The sequence below is a fragment of the Strigops habroptila genome, chromosome 11 (genome assembly GCF_004027225.2).
Source record: "Strigops habroptila isolate Jane chromosome 11, bStrHab1.2.pri, whole genome shotgun sequence".
Lineage (NCBI taxonomy): Eukaryota > Metazoa > Chordata > Aves > Psittaciformes > Psittacidae > Strigops > Strigops habroptila.
Window position 1 is genome coordinate 9050699 of NC_046360.1, and position 19647 is coordinate 9070345.

General features: G+C 38.8%; 1 protein-coding gene across 2 annotated transcripts in view; it reads left to right on the top strand.

The window, feature by feature from the left end:
• PPIL2 (peptidylprolyl isomerase like 2) overlaps nucleotides 1-19647 on the top strand; it is a 71563-nt gene that overhangs the window by 41030 nt on the left and 10886 nt on the right. For both annotated transcript variants that reach the window (XM_030500908.1, XM_030500909.1), the window contains exons 13-16: nucleotides 4654-4743; nucleotides 6086-6119; nucleotides 14657-14774; nucleotides 17423-17479. In XM_030500908.1, coding sequence (XP_030356768.1) covers nucleotides 4654-4743; nucleotides 6086-6119; nucleotides 14657-14774; nucleotides 17423-17479 — 299 coding nt within the window. The remainder of the gene's footprint in view (nucleotides 1-4653; nucleotides 4744-6085; nucleotides 6120-14656; nucleotides 14775-17422; nucleotides 17480-19647) is intronic.

Consider the following 19647-nt stretch of genomic DNA (forward strand, 5'->3'; position numbering starts at 1 on the left):
GAGTTCTTTCCTGTGGGATGGATAGGCTATGAGGATTGCAGATTGAAAGGGATGAGTTAAAACCTTACCACATCACCTCTTTATGTGCTCAAGCATTAGAAGACTTGCTAGAATGAACAATTGCAGGAGTGGAAAATGCTCTATGTAAAAAAGAAAAAAAGGTACATAAATGGACTAAAGCAAAACAAAATCCCCCTTGCATTTTAAAGCAGAGCTGTGTTAAAAAACCTGCAGGCTTCGTTTGAAGCTTTAGAAATTTCCATCACTAGTTCATGCCTCTTAGTAGCAGGATTCTGGCATTTGTGTGATAAGATGAAGGCTGTATAATGTAATTTTAATTTGTGAGGAACAAGCTTTTCATTATTTCAGATTATTTCTGCTTTGAAACATGGGGTTAATGAGCATATATCAAGGCTCTGTAGTTTAGTGCAACTACTACGATTCATCCAATTTAGAGAGACAAAAAGAAATAAAAGGGAAGTGGAATTAGCACAAGGAAATTATACAGATGTGCGAATGACAGCTTCTGAATGCTTAGTGTGAAATTTCTCTTCAAGGTTCATGCGCAACCTCAAGGGATAGAGCATTTTGAAATGATTAGCTCTTCACATAGTAAACCCTTCTTCCTTGCAGTCATGGCAACGACTCAGAACTCTTCTTTTCCCATCTCCCGTACCTTGGCAACAGGAGTGCTGCAGGTTTTTAATCTATTTCTGGTTGGCTCTTCAACTGCCCAATACAAATTCTGAGTTAAGGTAACTTTTACAAATATAATGACCTATTTTAACATGAGAAAGGAGAGCTGCAAACTGGGAAGTCTGATAGTGACCTGGCTTGGTTAGTCTTACCCCTCGGTTCTCGGGATGCAGCAAGAGAAATGAATTTTGCCTGTTTTGGAGCCACATTTGATGGCAAAAAGGAAACTAAAATTGGCTCAGTTAGTGCTTGAATGTGGAACAAGATAAAATCTACATTTCTCCTAAAATTTTATAGTAAGGAGTCAGGGGGAGTTTTCTGTTTTGCTTTAGTTTTCTAAATTGTGTATTCCTTTCTTCAGTGTTTTTCAGTATCTGTGCAGCAGCCTCTCTTGAATTCTGAAATTAGTCTGGGCCTAGTAACTGGTGGAGTGCTGGTATTTCCATGTAAAGTTGCTAAGTGTGTTACCTGAATGGAGACTTAAATGTACTTAGAAAACTGTTGGGCTGCTGCCCCATTAAATGTACATTTTTGTGAGCCAAGCAAAGCATTTGTGTCATCTTCTGAGATAAGTGTTCTTCTGGATTCCTCTCAAACTGTTTATTAAAATTTTACCACTTGTCTTGGGTGTGAATTTTCAACAGCTGAAAGACAGTTATCTGGCATCTACAAATAGGGAGCATAGTTGGAGCAGGAGACTCATTTTTGGTATAAATAAGTTTTTTTTCTTCTTCTTGCTGTTTGTCATTTGGAGAGAAAAATATCTTCAAGTTGAAGGATATCATACAGAGACACAGTGTTAACTTACATAGTCCCAACCTGACCAAAGAAAAGCAGGATTTCTCAGGGCTGTCATACCATACTCTTTGGAGAGAAAAGCCTTCCACAACTTTTTAATTTGACTTCCTAGGACTATCACCGCATCTTTCTGAGAAGATATTGCAGTAGATTTGAAAAATAACCTTTTTTCTGTCAGTGGCTTTTGGATCAACAGGTTAACAAATTAAGGTGGCATTATTCCCTTGATTTCCTTACATATATGTTTAAGTCATAGTCAGCAGATTAAAATAATTTAAATCATTTCCTGCTTACTGTTTGCTGCTGCTGTTGAGATCAATTTGAGAAAAGAACAGCCAGAAGTGAAAAAACAGCCTGGAGCCCATTGTCAATAATAAGGCAACAAGAAACCGGTGTTGCCTTCTGCACTTCTGTATTTCCAGGTGCCTTCACCATCCCCTCCTCCTTCAGAAATGGTGTGAGGCAAGTGGTGTGGAGTCTGCTTTTTGAAGAAGTAGACAGTTTTGCATTCCAAGACAGCAAGTCTGACATCTTCCATAAGATCTTATACTTAAATAACACAGTCAGGTTTGTTTATATATATTTCTCATCAGTCTTTGTAGTTGGAACAAAGACTTCAAAGACTGGCCTTGTTTGTATGGTCAATGCAGAACGTACCTTCATTACAGAGGATCTACACCTTCCCTACAAACCTTAAGCTTTTTTCTCCTGCTTGGGGCAGCATACTGCTTGAAAAGTCCCTGAAAATATGCTTGGCAGTATGAGACAAGTGGCAAGAACATTAACTGCTTTGACTAAACCAGATAATCTGAGCCAGATATTCTAGATCAACTGCATGACTGAAACTGGGGTTTATTACTGATTGAATCAAACCTTTTTATTTGTGTCTACTAAAAGCACCATGAAAGGTAATGGTAATGTTGCTAAGGAACTGTTCACCTGCCAAACGTATCTGTATGATGCATGAGGTGACCATGGGAACCAATTTGGTGGCAATTATTTAAAGAAAACCTTATAGTGGAATGCTTATTGCATGTATGCTAAATATTTATGCAGTTGCATTTTAAAAGCTTGTTTTGGGGAAAAGGTATAATAATCCATTAAGAGAGAAGGGTGAGCATAGCTCCTGCATAAAAAATACGTTACCAGAGCCAGGTTTTTTGATGTATATTTTACAAATCTTGTTTTGAAAATAAATAGGAAATCTGTATTGGGTTGTCAGCTTTGTGCCACTTGAAGACAGATTGGAGTGTGTGTGTATTCCCAGGAAACTCAGTCTTTTGCCTGACTTCATTTTTCTTAAAAAATTAATTACAGGTTGCTGTATTCCCCCTAGAGAACTTATTAACTGTATGTCTCTCTCCAAAGGGTTCTTGGTTCTCATGAGATAAAGTGCCTCCGGCTAAAAGCTGCTGATTCCATTTCTGATTCATAAAGAATTTTTTTAAGCTTATTTTTATCCTTACTGACACTTTTCATGAGTGATAACTAATAGCACTACGTTAGGATCAAGGCTCTTATGATATTGTCTTATAAAGAAAGCATATGCTGCACAAATGATTCTTCAGGGGTTGAATTTTACTTGAAAGGTTATGTACAAAGATTATTTTCAAGCATATATGTCAAATTCCAGGAAAAATTACAAATTTGATGTGAACATTGAAACTATGGGAAAACCTCGTATTGTTTGAAAGAATTTTTATGGAGTATGTTTACTTACAAGTTGCGTTCAGGATGCTACCAAAATACATTTCCCAGTGGTATTCTACCATAAACCCGTTATGATACCATTACCATTTTAACCCAGTAATGAAATATATAGGAAATCTGACATAATAGCAGGTGTAAGATTGCATTAGAGTTTGATTATTTTTCCAGTTATGGCCTAGCTGACAACTGCCATCTGTATCTGTGTAGAGCAAGTAAGGAGGAGTCATTATAAAGAATTTATAGTGGCAAGTAGAGTTTGTTTGGGTAATAAGAGACATCTCGGTGTAAATAAAAGAGGGCTGAGAATGGTTATGTTTTAGGTGAGAAAGCTGAAGGTCTTTAGGGTTCTGAGTGAACACTTATATGGCTCTGCTTTTAAAAAGATAGAGATTATTTCTTCCTTAAATGATTGTAATCGGGCTTGCTATATATTTTTGCTTTTTAGCCACTCCAGGTTGCATGGCTCAGTCTCACTCTGTCTCTCTGCAGCCCTCAGACCAAGAATGATGTCATACCAGTGCAAAGTGAATCAGTGTCTTCCAGAAAGAGGCTTCTTGTGCGTGTTCATTTACAGACACTGCAACTCATGCTGGGGCTTTACTTGCAAGCACATACCACAACAAGGATATTTTCAAGGCCTATGACGACTCAGATATTAGTTAGATGTATTGTTTTGCAAAACAAATATACTTATGCACATAATCCACAGTGGGGCTGGAAAACGTGTCCAAGTATAGAAAACAGGCTGTTTCTGTACTTGTATTTGTTCATCTGGAGGTATTTTAATATCATAGAGAATCCATACAATTACAGTGGAAGGATAATTAGGTAGACAGTAAAGTTTTTCAAAAGGTACTGTTTGAATGCCATGGCCCATAAATTCAAATAAATAGCTTTAATTTGTACTGTAAAAGCAAATTACAAGTTGGCAATATATTTAGCATCTCTGCTAAACAAGTTGTCTTTTTTATTTTTTCTATGGTCCAGTGACTTCTGGGGTCAGTCCCATTTTTAGTTTCATGTGGTAAAGAGGACCAAATGCTTCTTCTCTCCCAGTTAGCTTCAATGTGTTCACTTTTAAAATAATGGAGCAGAGAAGTCAGCTTCTTTCTTACTCTGGGAAATTTAACTTTTTTCAGTGCTGTAAGTCCCCCTTTGGAACAGGATTGTGATACACTGCTGGAACTGAGTTACTTGAAAGTCTCTGAGCTTACCATCGTTATGTCTACGGGGAGCTCATGTTATCTGAGCTGGTGTTCAACACTTTTTTGTGCTAGTTGGAAGTCTGGGTTTAATTTATTTAACACAGTGCATGTCTCTCCAGTATACTTTACAAGAGCATATATTTTATTTGTAAGGCACAAATTAGAAGTGATTCTTGTAAACAGTGTAATGACCCATTTGATTGCTAAAGGTATTGCTTAATTCAAACTTCCGTTTGTCTTTCAGACACCCCGGACATGTGAAAACTTTATCAAATTGTGCAAGAAGAACTATTATGATGGAACAATTTTTCACAGATCAATTCGTAATTTTGTGGTGAGTATTGAAAAGATGCTGTATAATGCACAATATGGGATGTCCTCAGCTATTTATTTAGTTTAATTCAGTTTTAGTTTCTTCCATGCACGACTATTTGCAATAGATATATATTAAATATATCATCAGAATTAGGATTGTCCTAACTTACTAGATTTGTACTTACTAATCTTACTAACGACTGTCTCTAACTAATATTGTCACTTGAAGCATCACTGCATTTAGTAGTGCTTTGCTGGCATTCCAGACAAAGCCTTTGAGAGTCATTGCTTTGGCAAAGCTCTTGTTATCTTCCCCAAGCTGTGGGTGGGTGGTTAATGAACAGAAGGGGGGAGAGAGAGAGAGAGATAGAGAGAGAGGGAGGAAAATGCTAATTTGGATAAGTAAGACTGTGGCCTGTTGAAATCCCATTCAGGTGAAACTTTAGAAAGCAGCTGAATGTCTGATTCAGGTTGTGGTGCTAGGATACTGTCAGATTATCCTTTGCTGAGTGCGCTCCAGGACGAGGTGCCCAGGCTTTCTTTGTGAAGGAGTTCAAGAGCACATAGTGAACTAGAAAGTTGACTTTGGTATTTAAAGATCTTTACTTACATATATAGGTACAGTCCAGGCAGCTTAAGATACTGTAGCTGTCTTTGTAACTTCCTTTCAGAAGAATTAACAACCTGATCCTGAAGGCAGAGCACATCTTTTGACAGCACTGTATATCTCAGTTCATAGTTAAACTCACAATTAAAACTGTGCTTGTGCGACTGTGAAACTAGTCATGTCTACTGGTATTTGAATACAGACTATTATTTCTATAGATCCTGTATGTATATACAGTGATTAATTTTGTTGCTACAAGATTGGTTTGGTTGCACATGAGGATTTTCCTTACTGCAGATAGTGAGGGGGATACAGGGAAGTACAGATTCAGATACAGAAAATATTCCATAATCCTTCATTTCTTGCCTTGCATCACATGGAGGATTGGTAATAAAATATAAAGCCTTTTCAGTTCCAGAAGCAATACATCATCGATTAAAAAGCAGGTTTATGATTCAGCACATAATAGAAAGGATGATCTGGTTAACCCATCTGAGGCTGTTTATTTTCCCTATTTAGCCACAAGAGACTTAGTATTTTTATAAAACTGTCATTCTGCTCTTGGATAAGTAATGTAGGAGATGACAGCCAGCTGATGAAAGAGGCTCCAAATAAGTAGTAATGGTTTCCTTGTTGCTAACTTGTCAACAATATAGAAAGAAGAAAAATGAACAGAATTGGCTTTTATGGCTTACATCTAATGTCTTTCACACAGATATATATGTAAGCTATTGATTTAATCTTAATTCTGCAGATCCAAGGAGGTGATCCAACTGGAACAGGAACAGGTAAGGTTGAGTTTGAATCAAGTAAGCTGTTTTCACTGCATGAGCTATGTTGTTACTTTTATTTCCAAACGCGTAAAATTCTCTAAATGATGATATGTGATACATTGTATTGCTACTTTGAAGCAGGGGGCTTATTGATATGTTTTTATGACCATTTTAATTATGCTTAAAATTTCATCTGATATATTCTCAGTCTAAAACTTGGACACTCTTCCACACAGAATTCTCGTTGGGCCTTTGCTTCCTTTTTTCTTCCAGAAAATAAATAAATGAAAATTATAATGACTTTACAGCTGGCCTTCCAGGGCAAAGAACAAAGGAAGAAAACACTCATGCAAAGTCGCTTTCAAATTCAGTGTTAATGAAACACTTGAGACCTGCATTGCTATTGGTGGACGGCTAGATACCATCTGTTCTCCCAGCTAGCTGCCTTGTAAAGCCCAAGCTGCTCTTTTTCTAACTTTTAGGGATCACTGTTACTAAGTTCTTCTGCCTGTTCTTTCTCTTTTAGTTGGAGATCTGCATAGCAGGCATATCAGAAATGGTCAAGAGATAAAGCATTGCCCACCACAATAGATAGGTCACATAATATCTCTAGTTGCTGCTGTAAATTTGCTCATTTTCCACTTGCACCTTTTATCTACCCACTTGCAGATGTCACCAGCCTCCACAGCTCCTTCTCTGGTCCTGTAGGGTTCTGTTAATTTCTATTCTAGTTCATACATGTGTCACTTGTATATGCAAGCACTATATTGTTCTTTTGTGTGCTCACAGATCATCCAAAAAAAGATGTCTTTGTAGTTGTTAAATACTTTAGCTCTATTTACTTTGTAAATAATGTTGGTGCAAGTTACCCAACAGCTTTTCTTCTACTGCATGTGATACTCAACAGTTGTGTACTCTAAGATTTGAGATTAGTTAAAAATTCTGTGTTTTGATGGCAAAAGCCCATGAATAAGATTTGTTACCTTATATGCTTGGACTGTCAAAAGAAACGTGATTTGATTTTGTTATAACAAAAGTTTTGGTTCAAATCCCAAAAGACATGATTAGTAACATCTTTTAAAATGAGAAACTAAAGAGGTGTCAGGAGATGGGAGAAATTTAATGGGTTGAGTCAGACACCTTTACCCTCGTAAGGTGGAATTCAGCTCCTGCTGTGGAGTGAAAATTGACTTGCTGGTGTCATTCTTGTCTCTGTGCAAATGGTAGAGGTGTTCTAAGACAGCACAATTAATAGTTGGCAGAGGACTGGCATTGAAGGTCAAGGCTCAGCTCTACTGGCAAAGCAAATAGGAAGCAAAATGCAAATAAGCCCATAGGAGAAAAAAACTTCTATGTATATTCTTTTATTTATAAAAGCAGTCTAATGACCTCTAGTCTTTTCTATCTTGTTTTCCTCCTTGTCATTCTTAATTAAATACGAATATACTGCAGGTGAGATGTCTTGCAAACATCTGTCAAGACTATTAAAGTTCTAATAAAATGGGCAGCGTACACTCAGATACGAGGGTTGCAGATTTTTAGAGGCTGTTTGCAGTTATTGTGGAGTCCAAATGATGGTTTCTATTTTTTTTAAACATCTGAGTTTTAGATATCCTTAATAACTTATTGAATATGATAATATCACAAGAAAAAGTAAATGGTCAACTCTTGAGCCACATGCTGTAAGAAGGTGGCCAGACCTGAGGTGCCTGTCTGGTTTTGTGTTCTGTGCAGCAGCACAGCCAGCTCAGCAGCAGTGTAAGAACATGGCAAATGGAGTGATGCTCTTCTAGGTTCCTGTGGTGTAAAAGATGTTGTGCATTGGTTTGTGCATTATTAATGTGATCACAAGCAAGGAAAGCTTTGGAGTAAAGCACTTGGATTCAGTGCTTTGTACTTTTTTATGCCTGGGTCTTGTATGTTCCTTGCAGTATAAGTTCTCTTTTTTATTTCTTCTGGCAGCTGCAAGGAATTTCTGTATTTCTTTGACTTACTGCTTCTTAAAACAAACAGAAAAAAAAAAGCATCTTTGAAAGCTAAGAAGCCCATAACATTTAATGGTCTTTAGAGGTTTACTGGGGGAGTAAATAACTGGACTTCATTAGTATCAGAGAAGCAAATGAGAGTAGAACAGGGTTTTCTTTCCAGATAATTCAATTGGCGATAGGGAAGACTGCTTGGAGGTTACTTACTAAACATCAGTATTTTAAACTGCCAGAATTGTTTCTGTTAGAGCCTTTTGTAAGAAGACTTCAGAAAAAAAGAACATCCTTTGTTTTCTGTTCCACATAGAACCTTCTACTTTAACTGAAATCTTCTGGGTAAGAGGCTTGGGATGGTTTTTTTTGTTTAAAAAACCCCACCTTTCCCAAACTGATACGTGGAAGGTGTGTGGAGCCTGTATCTATCTTTGATTTGCTTTATTTATTTAATTACTCTTCATCAGCTCAGGAACTAGAACTGACTTGTTCAAAAATCTTCCCACCATTTGGTTTCTGTCATCTGACATTCATCGCTGTTCATCAACAGGTGCAGGGTTTATAGTTGCAACACCCAAATGCTTTGATGATCACCCACTCCATTGCTAACTAAGCCCAGGACTGTTCAGCTTCTGGGTGGATTTGGGCACATTCACTACAACCTGACGTATGGTTACATGTCATGCATACATAGACTGCAACTGCACTCGTGGCTCACCTAGATTAAGAGTGCTTGTGTTTTGGAAACAATTCACAGATGTAAAATGCCACGCTGGCTGTCAGTGGCTGCCCACCTCCATGGCCTCTCTGGCTGAACAGTCCTATCTGAAAGCAGCACTGATATGCATTTCTTCTTTATTTGTTATTCAGCACCCCAGTGTGTCCTTTTTGAGTCACTTAAATTGTCATAAAAGTAACTGTGACCCAGAAGACATGTGAAGGACAATTGATTGCTGGTACTCAGCAGGAGGAGGGTGGAAATTAGCATTATGGCATCTAGAAGTTGAGATGTCACTCTGGGAAAAGAGTGGGAAATAGAGTTCTAGCTTAGCTTAGCTTAGCTTAGTTGGCAGACCTGCATTGCCAAAGCAGTCAGATATATAGTCCTGTAAGATGGACGCTGATTTAGAGGACCAGACTAATTTTCTACAGACTTCAATTTAATGTTTCATAAGTCTACTGGGAGAAATTTTATGGTGCTGCAGCAGCTTATTTCTTTTCTAACAAAATAACCACCCATAGAGGCAGTATTCGGAGCAATAAGCTGAGTCATGGTCATTCTTTGTAATGATTAATTATTTGAAAATGAATTTTAGATTTGTGATGTATCTCTTTTCCTGCTGTTCATAACAACTAAGTGGTTGAACACTGTGAGTAATTCCATCTAACTCATGCTAGTGCAAGTGGAGCAGCTGCTCTGTATTTCAGTATTTCAAGTAACAGAAGAAAATTTGCATGTAGGAAAAATAGGCTTAATATCCTGACCCTTTTGTATGAAAAAAGGAAAACTATATGCAAAGCATTACAGTTTCAAAGCAGCACAGACCATTTTTCAGCTACTTGTACTCGCAACCTCATGGAAGGTCTCATGAACCAGCATGTGTGTGCCTCTGTCCATGTATGAATCCAGGAGGGCACAAAGGAGGCATGTAATAGCTGTGAAAGTCCAAGATAAAATACCACTAGTAGATGGGAGTTGCATTTTGGTTGGCAACGAGCAGAGCTCATCTGAACTGTCAATAGCAAAGGACTGTGGACAAACTTGGTCAGTCCTGCAATGTGATTTCCTAACAAGGCAAGTTCCTAAACTGTCACCAGTTTTAGAGCCCCTTTTCTTGGATGGCTGAAGCTCAGCAAAAGGACACGGGCAAGACGTTTTTATTTAGCAATATACTCCTTTTAGATTGCAGCCCCTCTGAAAATCCAGTCTCTGATAAGTGGGGTTAAAAGTACTGTGTCTTCTTGTCTGAAAGGAGAGAAGCAGTTACTGGCTGAGCTAAGGCTTTCATATTTGCAAAATGATTCAAAAATCCTACTTGGAAAGCTCTAAAGAAGTGTCAGATGTTATTATGTACCTCGTTGTTCCAAATGACAAGAAGAAAATTACAGAAAGTAAGCCATCATTTTTGTGAATCAGAGCCCTCCCACTTCTTTACCACTGCTTAGCAATTTTTATGCCAGAAAAAGGAAGGATTTATTTAAAATCACAACTGTCATGAATGATGATTCCCAGCCCACACCTGGCTTTTGGAATGCTATATTTCTGAAGCTTTAGGTGCATCTCTCAGCTCTTGCAAGAAAGTTGTACAACTTCTGTAATTTTACCCAAAAATTTTCTTTCTGGGAAAAAATGCCTTTAGTAGGAACAAAGGCTACCAAAGAGTAAGATGGTTCAGTTCAAAAGACAATTTGAAAACATGCAGGTTTTCTCTGTAGTTGCTAATGTTCTTATTGCTTCAGATGTCACTTTAGATCTATTCACCTTTTCACTACCAGCACAAGATGCAGATACAAGACTGAATAACTAACGGTGCTTCAGTTACAACCTAAATATATCTTGCCACTCTGGATAGCCGTGGAAATTATGAATGCAGTCTAATTTTTCCTATGAAATGTGTGGTCTGTTTGGTTTCATCTCTGTGTAAGAATTAGGTAAACATCTCTTTAATTTAAGAGAACTTTTCTCTTTTATTAGAAATGTGGGGAAGTGGCTCCCAGCTGCCTTCAGCTTTGAATCTTGGGTATCTGGGTTAGCATGTGGTTTTTATTTTGCAGAACTGTGCAAAAACTCTTTCTGGCTTCTGAAGGCTTTGACATTGTGCAGGTTAAATGCTGTTAGAAGGCCAATGTATTTCCTTGGCCAATCCAAGTAAGTTTCCAGCCTTGTGAAAACAGGAGACCCCCATGTGCAGGGTTGTAAGTACTGCTCCATTTCATAGCTCCAGCACCAACCCAGCCAGTGGCACATCTGCTGCCATGTGAAGTCCTCTGATTTTTACCACAGAAGCCCCCAGAATTTTTTTCTGGTGCTTTTTGTAATAGGATCTCAGAAACATTTGCAAGTCCAGTAGGCACACAGCTTGTCTTTGACACAAGATAATCTTATCAGGGAGTAAGCTGAGAGGAAGGTGAAGTGACAGGCAGTGCTGCCCGCTGTGAATCTAACACCCAGAGTCAATTCTTGTTTTCCATGGGCTGTTCTTGCAGGCTAGTACATCAGCGTTGGGGTGAGGTTTTTGCATCATCATGACTCCATATATAGTCAGCAGTATCTGTGTGCTCTCTGAGGAAGATTTGGGGAATATAAGGCGGAGCATCCTCTCTTTATGGCATATGCCAGCAGTGTAACATGAGAGGGCTAGAGCTAGACAGTGTGACGGTCCCACCTCCTCTGCCTGTCTGCATCCATTCTGCTTTCAGAAAATGAGGAAGATGGCACAGCCACACCTCCCAACCCTGTCGAGAATAAACACAGTAAAATCTGCTAGATACTTCAAAATGCCACATAATGATAGTGAGTTATTTTCCCGAGTTTACAGTGAGCTCTACAGTAGAGAGTAAAATGTAAGAATCTAAAATCCCTGTTCCAGACCCCCCTGGCTGAGCATTAGGCTCTGTGCTGCCATAGCAGTAAACTAATGAGGGATTTGTACTTAATCTTCAGAGAGAAAGTGAATCTGGGTTTCAGTAATTAAAAAAATACATTTAACACACCGTCTTCTGGGTTGCTCTGTCTGGTCCTGTTTCAAGCAGATACAGCCTGGAACGATTCCAGAGGTTAGCAGGAGTTTGACAAACAGCACCTTCAGGCTATTTTCAATTTAAGGAGAATACTTAATACAGTGTTGGTTTTTTTATTAAAAAAAAAAAAGAAAAGACAAGAAACCCTGATCTGTTCCTGTCCTGCTGACTGCAGCATTGCCACTGCCCCTTGCCAGTCCGTGCTGCCAGGCCTCCACAGACACTTCAGCTATGTCCTTTATAGGACATCTGGCCTTTCAGGCGAATGCTGCACAGGCCATTCCCTGTTCTTGCTGCAGCTCCCAGGCAGACAGAATTAGCCTTGGAAACAGCTGTATGACAGACAGAGGGGAAAGCAGGGGCTGGATTTCATGCTGTAACTATCTTCTGAAATATTAACACTTATTTCCAGAGAACTGGAATGAACCAAAGTTATGACATTAATTCTGACCTGCAGTGAAATGAAATCATACAAAAATAAATATTCCAAAACATAAAGATCATGGCTCATTCCTCCTGTCTGCTCTTGGGTCTGGTTGCTTATTGTGCCAGAAAGGGAGAGTCTCTCTGTCATTCACAATTTTTCTCTTTCCTTTTGAATTATTTTTCTGAGCAGCGAAGGCTTCAGGGCTGATTCCACTCTCCTTCAGCAGCTTGACAACACTGAAATTCCAGCATCAGCTGGAAGCATATGAAGGGTGTAACGGACTCACGGGTTTGGCCACTTGCTGCTCTGTACCATCTCAGTGGGCTGTGTTCGTGTTTGCTTATCATCTGAAAATTTCAGACAGCAAAAACTCCTCTAGGTTAGGACTTAGAGCAAGTGCATCTGCTTTACAAATGATTAGGGAGTTCCTTCAAGAGATCCTTTGAAGCAAAAATATGGTTTTCTCCAAGGGAAGTTTGTTGCTCAGGTGCAAAGAGCCCTGCCTGAAATGCAGGGCCTGAAGCAATGGCATTACAGCAGCGTGGTGGTGTGGGCAGGGAGTGGGAAGGTGAAAACTGTGAAAGGCAAAGAGGGAAGAGAAGCAGAGCACAGGGCATGGTGCTGTTGATGGGCAGTGGGTCTGCAGGCTTTGCAGGTGTGTTTCTGGTTTCAGGCAGCACCTGTTGGCATGGAGCCTCCCTATATTCCAAGTCTAATTTGTTTATTTCGTAACCTGCAAGAACTTTGTTCTTCTGAATAAGGCAGGTAACTACAGCACTGCACAGGTAACCTCTTTTAGCAAATAGGAACATGCAGGGAGATTCATTAGCAAAGCAAATTACTGGCTTCTGGTAAGACATTTTTTAATAGATTGAACACTTGGCTAGAGTAGCTGAGGTTTGGATCCATCTTCAAGACAGTAGAGCTGGCTGCAGCTGTACCGTATCCCTTTCACCCACTACTGGAAGAGATTGGCATATGAGATCAAGCTGATGTAATTTAGCTGATCTTAAAATATTCAATAGCCAGAGATTGCTGAAGTAATCACTCCTCCAATACTCCTGATTACAGAAAATCCCTACAGGGATTGTCCCCTTTTGCTGCCTCTTGACAAATTGCAGAGCAGGCAACACTCAACTCTATTAATAGGTCTTTTGAACAGGATTAATTGGGTTTTAAATGGGTGGGTTTCTTCCAAAATTTCTCACTTCATTAGTTCCCCTTGCACATGCAGCCATCCACCTTTGTGTTCGTATCATCTAAAACTCTTTTCTCGTTTCATGAACTCGTGTGATTTTCTGCATGAGGTTTTCAGTAGGAGCCTGTTTCATTCCTCAGGTTTATTTGCTACTTTCCTATGCAGCCACACCATTAAATTGCTTTTCTGTATGATGTGTGCAAATAACCACTGAGCACTACAGATCCTTTACTGGCCTCGTGCTGCACAAGTGATACGCTTACTGTAGAGGATTCTTGAGCCAGTTCTGCAGATGGACCAGTCTTGCAGCCTGTTTGGATAGTTTTGTTTAGTTTATTTTTAATACTATCCTAAGGTGAAATATTTTTTCATGGTTTGTCAAACAAGATTATGGATTTGACTGTAAAACTATATGACTCATCTCACTCTTCGTTTTTCTTATTAAGAATGATCCTGGAGGAAAGTGCAAATGAAAATGTCAGATCTGTCATAAATAATGTAAAAATGGCAGCCAGGAGGAGAGGTCTCCCAGACCCTCTTTCTATCCACAGACATAGAAGAGAAATCAGTTTTGGAGGGCTGGGTCTATGGCTTGTGCAAAGTTTTATTATCCTTTTGACTTCATTGTATTTAAGTGATGTACATCATCCATGTATCTAGCCCAAATATCTCATTTTTGCCTTTTATTTTGGAGGAATATAAATCATTATTCTTCACTGTTTAGACAGGAATTAAGCATTTGAGCTTATAATTCCTATTCTTAGTTGATTCTATCAACGTATTTAATCGTCCTAATATTTTATTTCCAGAAGCAATGCTATATCCAGAGTGCAATTAAACTAGTAATTCTTTGCTCTGTGTTTTGTCAGGAAGCCACTTTTTAAAGAAATAATGTCTCAAAATAGGAAAATTATAGTGGACCAGCAGTAAAAAATTAAATACTTGACAGTTTTTCAGCACACAATGTATAATGCTGTTGATAAACAGTCAGGTATATTGCAGTTGATAGTGCGGAGGCACAGAATTGTGCTGCCAGTTACTTTTCAAGGGCATGCTCAAATACTAGCCTAGTGATAGGGATGAAGAAAGAATGTATCATACATGGGATTCGAAGTGCCAGAAACCTTGAATTTGATGCCTGTGCCTGTTATAATATGTAGTGGAAAACTAATGAAAACAAGCATTTCTTCTGTCATTTGTTTTTAAGGAGGAGAATCTTACTGGGGAAAACCTTTCAAAGATGAATTTAAGCCCAACTTGTCCCACACAGGACGTGGTGTTCTTAGTATGGCAAATTCAGGACCCAACACAAACAAATCACAGTTGTAAGTAGTCACTTGCTTGTTGTGTTTTATTGTTTCCCTCTAGACATTGTGTCTTACTCTGTTAAGAAAACAAATGACATTTTACCAGCTACTCTTTAAAGTTCAGTCAAGTGAAATATTCTGTTGAGTGCTGCATATTGAAATCACAGTAGCTACAGCTGCTGGTACCCAATTTGAGAGCAAAGAGAAGCACAGCAGGAAGACCTGTGGGTTTATTATATCGTCATTAATTTGTCTTTTCTGGTTTTATGATTTGAAGGTTTTGTTCATTTTTGTCAGTGTCCCCCCAGTGTTGTCCCTGTAAGATCATTCCACCTCTTCACTCTGTTTAAATTTAGACCCATACTGAACTTTCTGAAAGTGCTTAATGAAATGAAACTCTGTGGAATTGTTGCTTCTTTTTACTCACCTGATTTTAAATAAATGAGAACCAGTTCTGCACTGCTGAAATGCATAGAACCCAGACATGGCAGTGTGCAGAATCTGGGATTAAGAACGAAATGTTTTTCAATGTACAAAAGCAGAGTGAGTCCTAAAATGAGGGGGGAAGAAAGAAGCAGGAAGAACAACAAATGAAATTTAAAGATACTGAAGCAGTAATAACCTTCTTTAAGTATAACATTAATACAGGTGTTTGCCTGAAGTCTTTCGAAAATGTTCTATGTCACTTTGAGCCAAATATGTATTGGTTGCTCTCTAAGTAGTGCAATAGAAAAAAAATTACGCTTTTATTGGGAGCCCCAGGAAAGAGAATGTGTGCATGCATACACTACCGTGTGTTGGGCGAGAGAGGAAGGAAGGGAGGGGGTTCTTGGTGTTGGTCTTCATGGTGCTAAGTAGTATTATGGCTTGTAAGCTATGCAGTAGTGTGGTTAGCTTTAATTAAATGCAAGTGCTTGTCTCAGGGCCTTTTAATAGGCTTACTCACATACTTCAGGCTAAGCACATGTTGGGCAGCTTGCAGGATTGAGTTGCTGTAGAGCTTGTTTTGGATTTGAATGTTATTGCCAGAACTCAGGTGCTAAATTAGGGGAGAGTAGAGGCTTTTTTTTTTTTTCTTCTTTTTTTTTTTTCAAAGGGGGATTCTGGAAACAGAAGTTAAAGAGCCAGTTCATGAGCGATGTGCCATATTGAGTCACATCATCTGCTGCTGTAAATGTGATCATATGTTTCCCTAATTTTTGCAAATGAAATATGAAATTCCTTTATATGTGAAGTCCTTGGGAGGCTCCAGCTGCCCATATTTATAAAGCTTCCTAGGTGGTGTTTAGACACTTCGGACGACTGCTGTGACCTTAGGAACTGGGTGAATAGCTCTCCCCGTAGGTGATAAGCACTGCAGTGCAGAGTGAGCTGGGTCCCCTGTGTAAGGCGGTGCTTGAATAATGCTCAGGACTTCTCCTCCAGGATCATCCTGAGTTATGTTAATTCCATTGTCCTTAATTTTATTTGACTGCAGTGACGGATGAGAAGCCTTCTCTGTATATTTGCTACCGCTCAGATGTTTTTTATTACAACACTACGTAACGGATCACTTGATAATCTTAAGTACTGGCTATCTGGGGATAAAGTGATGCAAAGAACCCAGGCAAAAGGCTCAGTTGTAATGTTTGCCCTGTGTAGAAGCTTGCATTCTGCACAGCATCTCAAAACTTTCCTAGGGCAAGCTATGTCTAAATAGATTTTCTGACAGATTGCAGCCCCTCCTATTTGCAATCCTATAACTTCCTGAGGCAGTTGCTTATATGGAAAAGTGCTTTTGGAATGCTTATATATTTTTAGCTGTCTCTAATGTAGTGAAACAGATGGAGACAGGGAGGAAAGCCAGCACTGCATGTCCAGCCAAGATGGGCCATCATAGTCTGCAGACCACAGTGTGGAAACCTCTGTCTCATATGCTTGTAGTCCAAGTCTTCCAAAGTAGCATTGAGCTTTAGAGGAAAGTTCTAGTAGTCAAAGTTGCTTTGGATTTGGTATTTTAGTTCCCATGTTGTAAGTGTAAAAGTACAAACCCCAAAATTAAAAGTCCAATTAATTAAAAATTATTAAAAATCCAGGTTTCACAGGTTTTCATTATTTTTGACTCTTGGAAATATTCTTCTGCTGTGTTTGTGTCCAAAGCACATGTTCAGAGAAGTGGATCACTGACAGACCAATGTAATGGAAGAGAAATGCAAAAAGTAAATATCCAGAAAGATAAAAGTTTACACTGGCAGGAACTGTTGTGTTATACAACTGTATTCGCTGGATAGAAGCTCCCAGTCACGCGCAAGAAACGTACTTCTCAAGCAGGATGCAAGTCTCCCTGTCCTGCATGAGCTTCCCAGGGCCTGTCTGGCCAAGGAGGCAAATGCTCAACTCAATTTTGGAACTTGTGCAAGTCACCATGCCTGGAGTACTCTTTAGTGATGTTAGTAAGGTGTAAAAATCTTCCTCTAGAATCCAGGACAATACCCACAAAATAGAGGAGTTAAAGGATGTTTGGCCAGCAGGCCTCCTGTAGAGGAGTCAGAAAGGGAGAGGGGCTTGTCTTCTCTCAGAGAGCTTTTGCATACATAAAAAACCATTTTTATGTTTTTAAACATTACTGGCTGTTTTTGAGTGTCAATGAGATAATATGCTAACTGTTATGTCTTTATTCCTTCCAGCTTCATCACATTCCGCTCTTGTGCATATCTGGACAAGAAGCATACAGTTTTTGGAAGGTAAGTGAAGGGTATTATGAGCAGCAGTATAGCAGACATGCACTCGTGTGCGTCTGAAACCTAAAGAAAAGAATCTAGTGACCCTTGCAATTGAACTGAAGCAAAATCATAGCTCACAATCCAGTTCTGCTGGTCATGAGTAGGTGGCCAACATTGCACCAGTGCCAGTCATCAGACTCTGCCTTTTTCTCCTCCTTCTATCACTGTAAGTTGCCTTACTTCCTTTCTGTGGGTGGCTCTCCAGGGAGTCATGAACAAAGTAATCATGATCCTGTAACGAACCATGTTAATATCTCTGCACGCTAATTGCTGGGACACAAGAGATTACCTCCTCAACACTGCTTTCGTCCTCTTATGAGCTATAAACCAGGAAATTAGTCATGGCTGGGCTGCTCTTCATCATGGCATAGAACATAGAGATTCCACACAGGTTAGGTCTTTTGGCCCCTTTTATTTTATTCTATTCTTCTGGGGTTTTTTATTCCTGACAATTATCATCAGTATAAAATCTGTATGTTTGTGTGCATGTGTGTGTATATGCATACATGTTTATGTGTGTAGATATATAAAGATATTACCTATGCCAAGACAGCAAGGGAACCTCATTCTTTATAAAAAGAAGTCTCTTCTAAAAGTCTTATCCAGTCAAGCCCTCACATGATAAAGATCAAGGTATTTATTATAGAAGAGATCACCAAAACTTTATGTTACAGTTTGTTCTTTGCTTCCTCTGCTGCCGGTATATGGTATTTACCAAGTCATGCATAGCTGTTATAACAAATGCCTCGTGCAAATGGCAGGAAGGAGAATTGTACTAGCCTGCTTCATTGGTAGTTCCCAGAGATTTTACAATCTTTTTTAAATGAAGATTTAATTATTCTTTTCATAGTTTTACCTGTTTGAAAGGCAGCAGTTCAAAATAAATGTGTGTGCTGTTTACCTTGATTGGATGTCATACAATTGCACTGTACAATGAAAGTGATATATGTAATCCATCTTCTCTGCCTTTGAGTTCTTGAGGCAGAAATTGGCTTCGTTTTGAACAATTACTTTAGTGCTGTTAGTTCCAATACTTATTCTGCAATAATTGCACCCTATGAAATACAGTTCTTTTTCCTTTCTCAGGTCTGTCGTAAAAAAACTTAAAGCTCCCTTGTCATTTGGTGAAAGCAAATAAATAAAGCAAATTCTAATACTGAAGGCTGAGAGCAAGTATATTCTTGAAGGGGTTACATTACCTATATCCTAAGACTATTTCACTTAAGCTACAATAGGAGTCCTCCTTGCAAAAATCCTGTTAAATCCCATATGCTAATGCTGTTAACCTGAGCTTGCCACCTCATCAAATAGTATTTGGGTTAGGACAGCTCAGCTGAAAATGTGACTGTTCTTCAGTCCTGGATGCAACCTGGGTTCAGTGGGCATGCTGTGTAGTCCTCAGCATCTTTGCTTTCCCCAATGTGCTCCAGTTTTACTATAATTCACCAGGAAAAAATAAGAGTAGCTGAGCTTCATGTGGTGCAGGGCGTGTGCTCTCCAAAGCCTACACACTGTGCATGACATCTCGAGTATCTTATGAGCAAAATAGCTCAAATGATGTATCACACTGTATGTTGCCCTTTAGAGAGATATTACGTCAGTAAATGTGGTTATGTGTATATAGCGGAGATTTATGCAGTTTTAGCAAAGACTGTCTTAATTTTTTTAATTAAAGGGCAATTAATGTAATTGTCCTTCTCCTACAGAAATCTGAACTTAGTTGCCAGAGTGAAGAAGTGATGCTACTTTCTCACACTGCAAATATTCATAGCTGAAATACAAAGGAAAATCTTTATAAAACATGTTAGTTTAGAATCATATTTGGCTTCCTGCATGAACACTGAGTGACATCTTCATATGAACACAGCCAAGGTGAATTTTACTCTGGATTCTCTTACATGTAAATTCAAAGAATGTAAAAAATGAAAATGCTGGGATAGGTGCATTCCAGTCACTCTGTATTAATCTAAGAAGTGAATACTTGGATAAATGAATTTACCTACAAATTTAATATAAAAGGCTGCTGTGTGCAGCTCTTAAGATCTGTATCCTGTCATCAAAATCCTTCAGCTGTTTTTACCTACATTTGTTTTTAAAAGCCATAAAAGCCAAAAGATTCCAGAGATTGT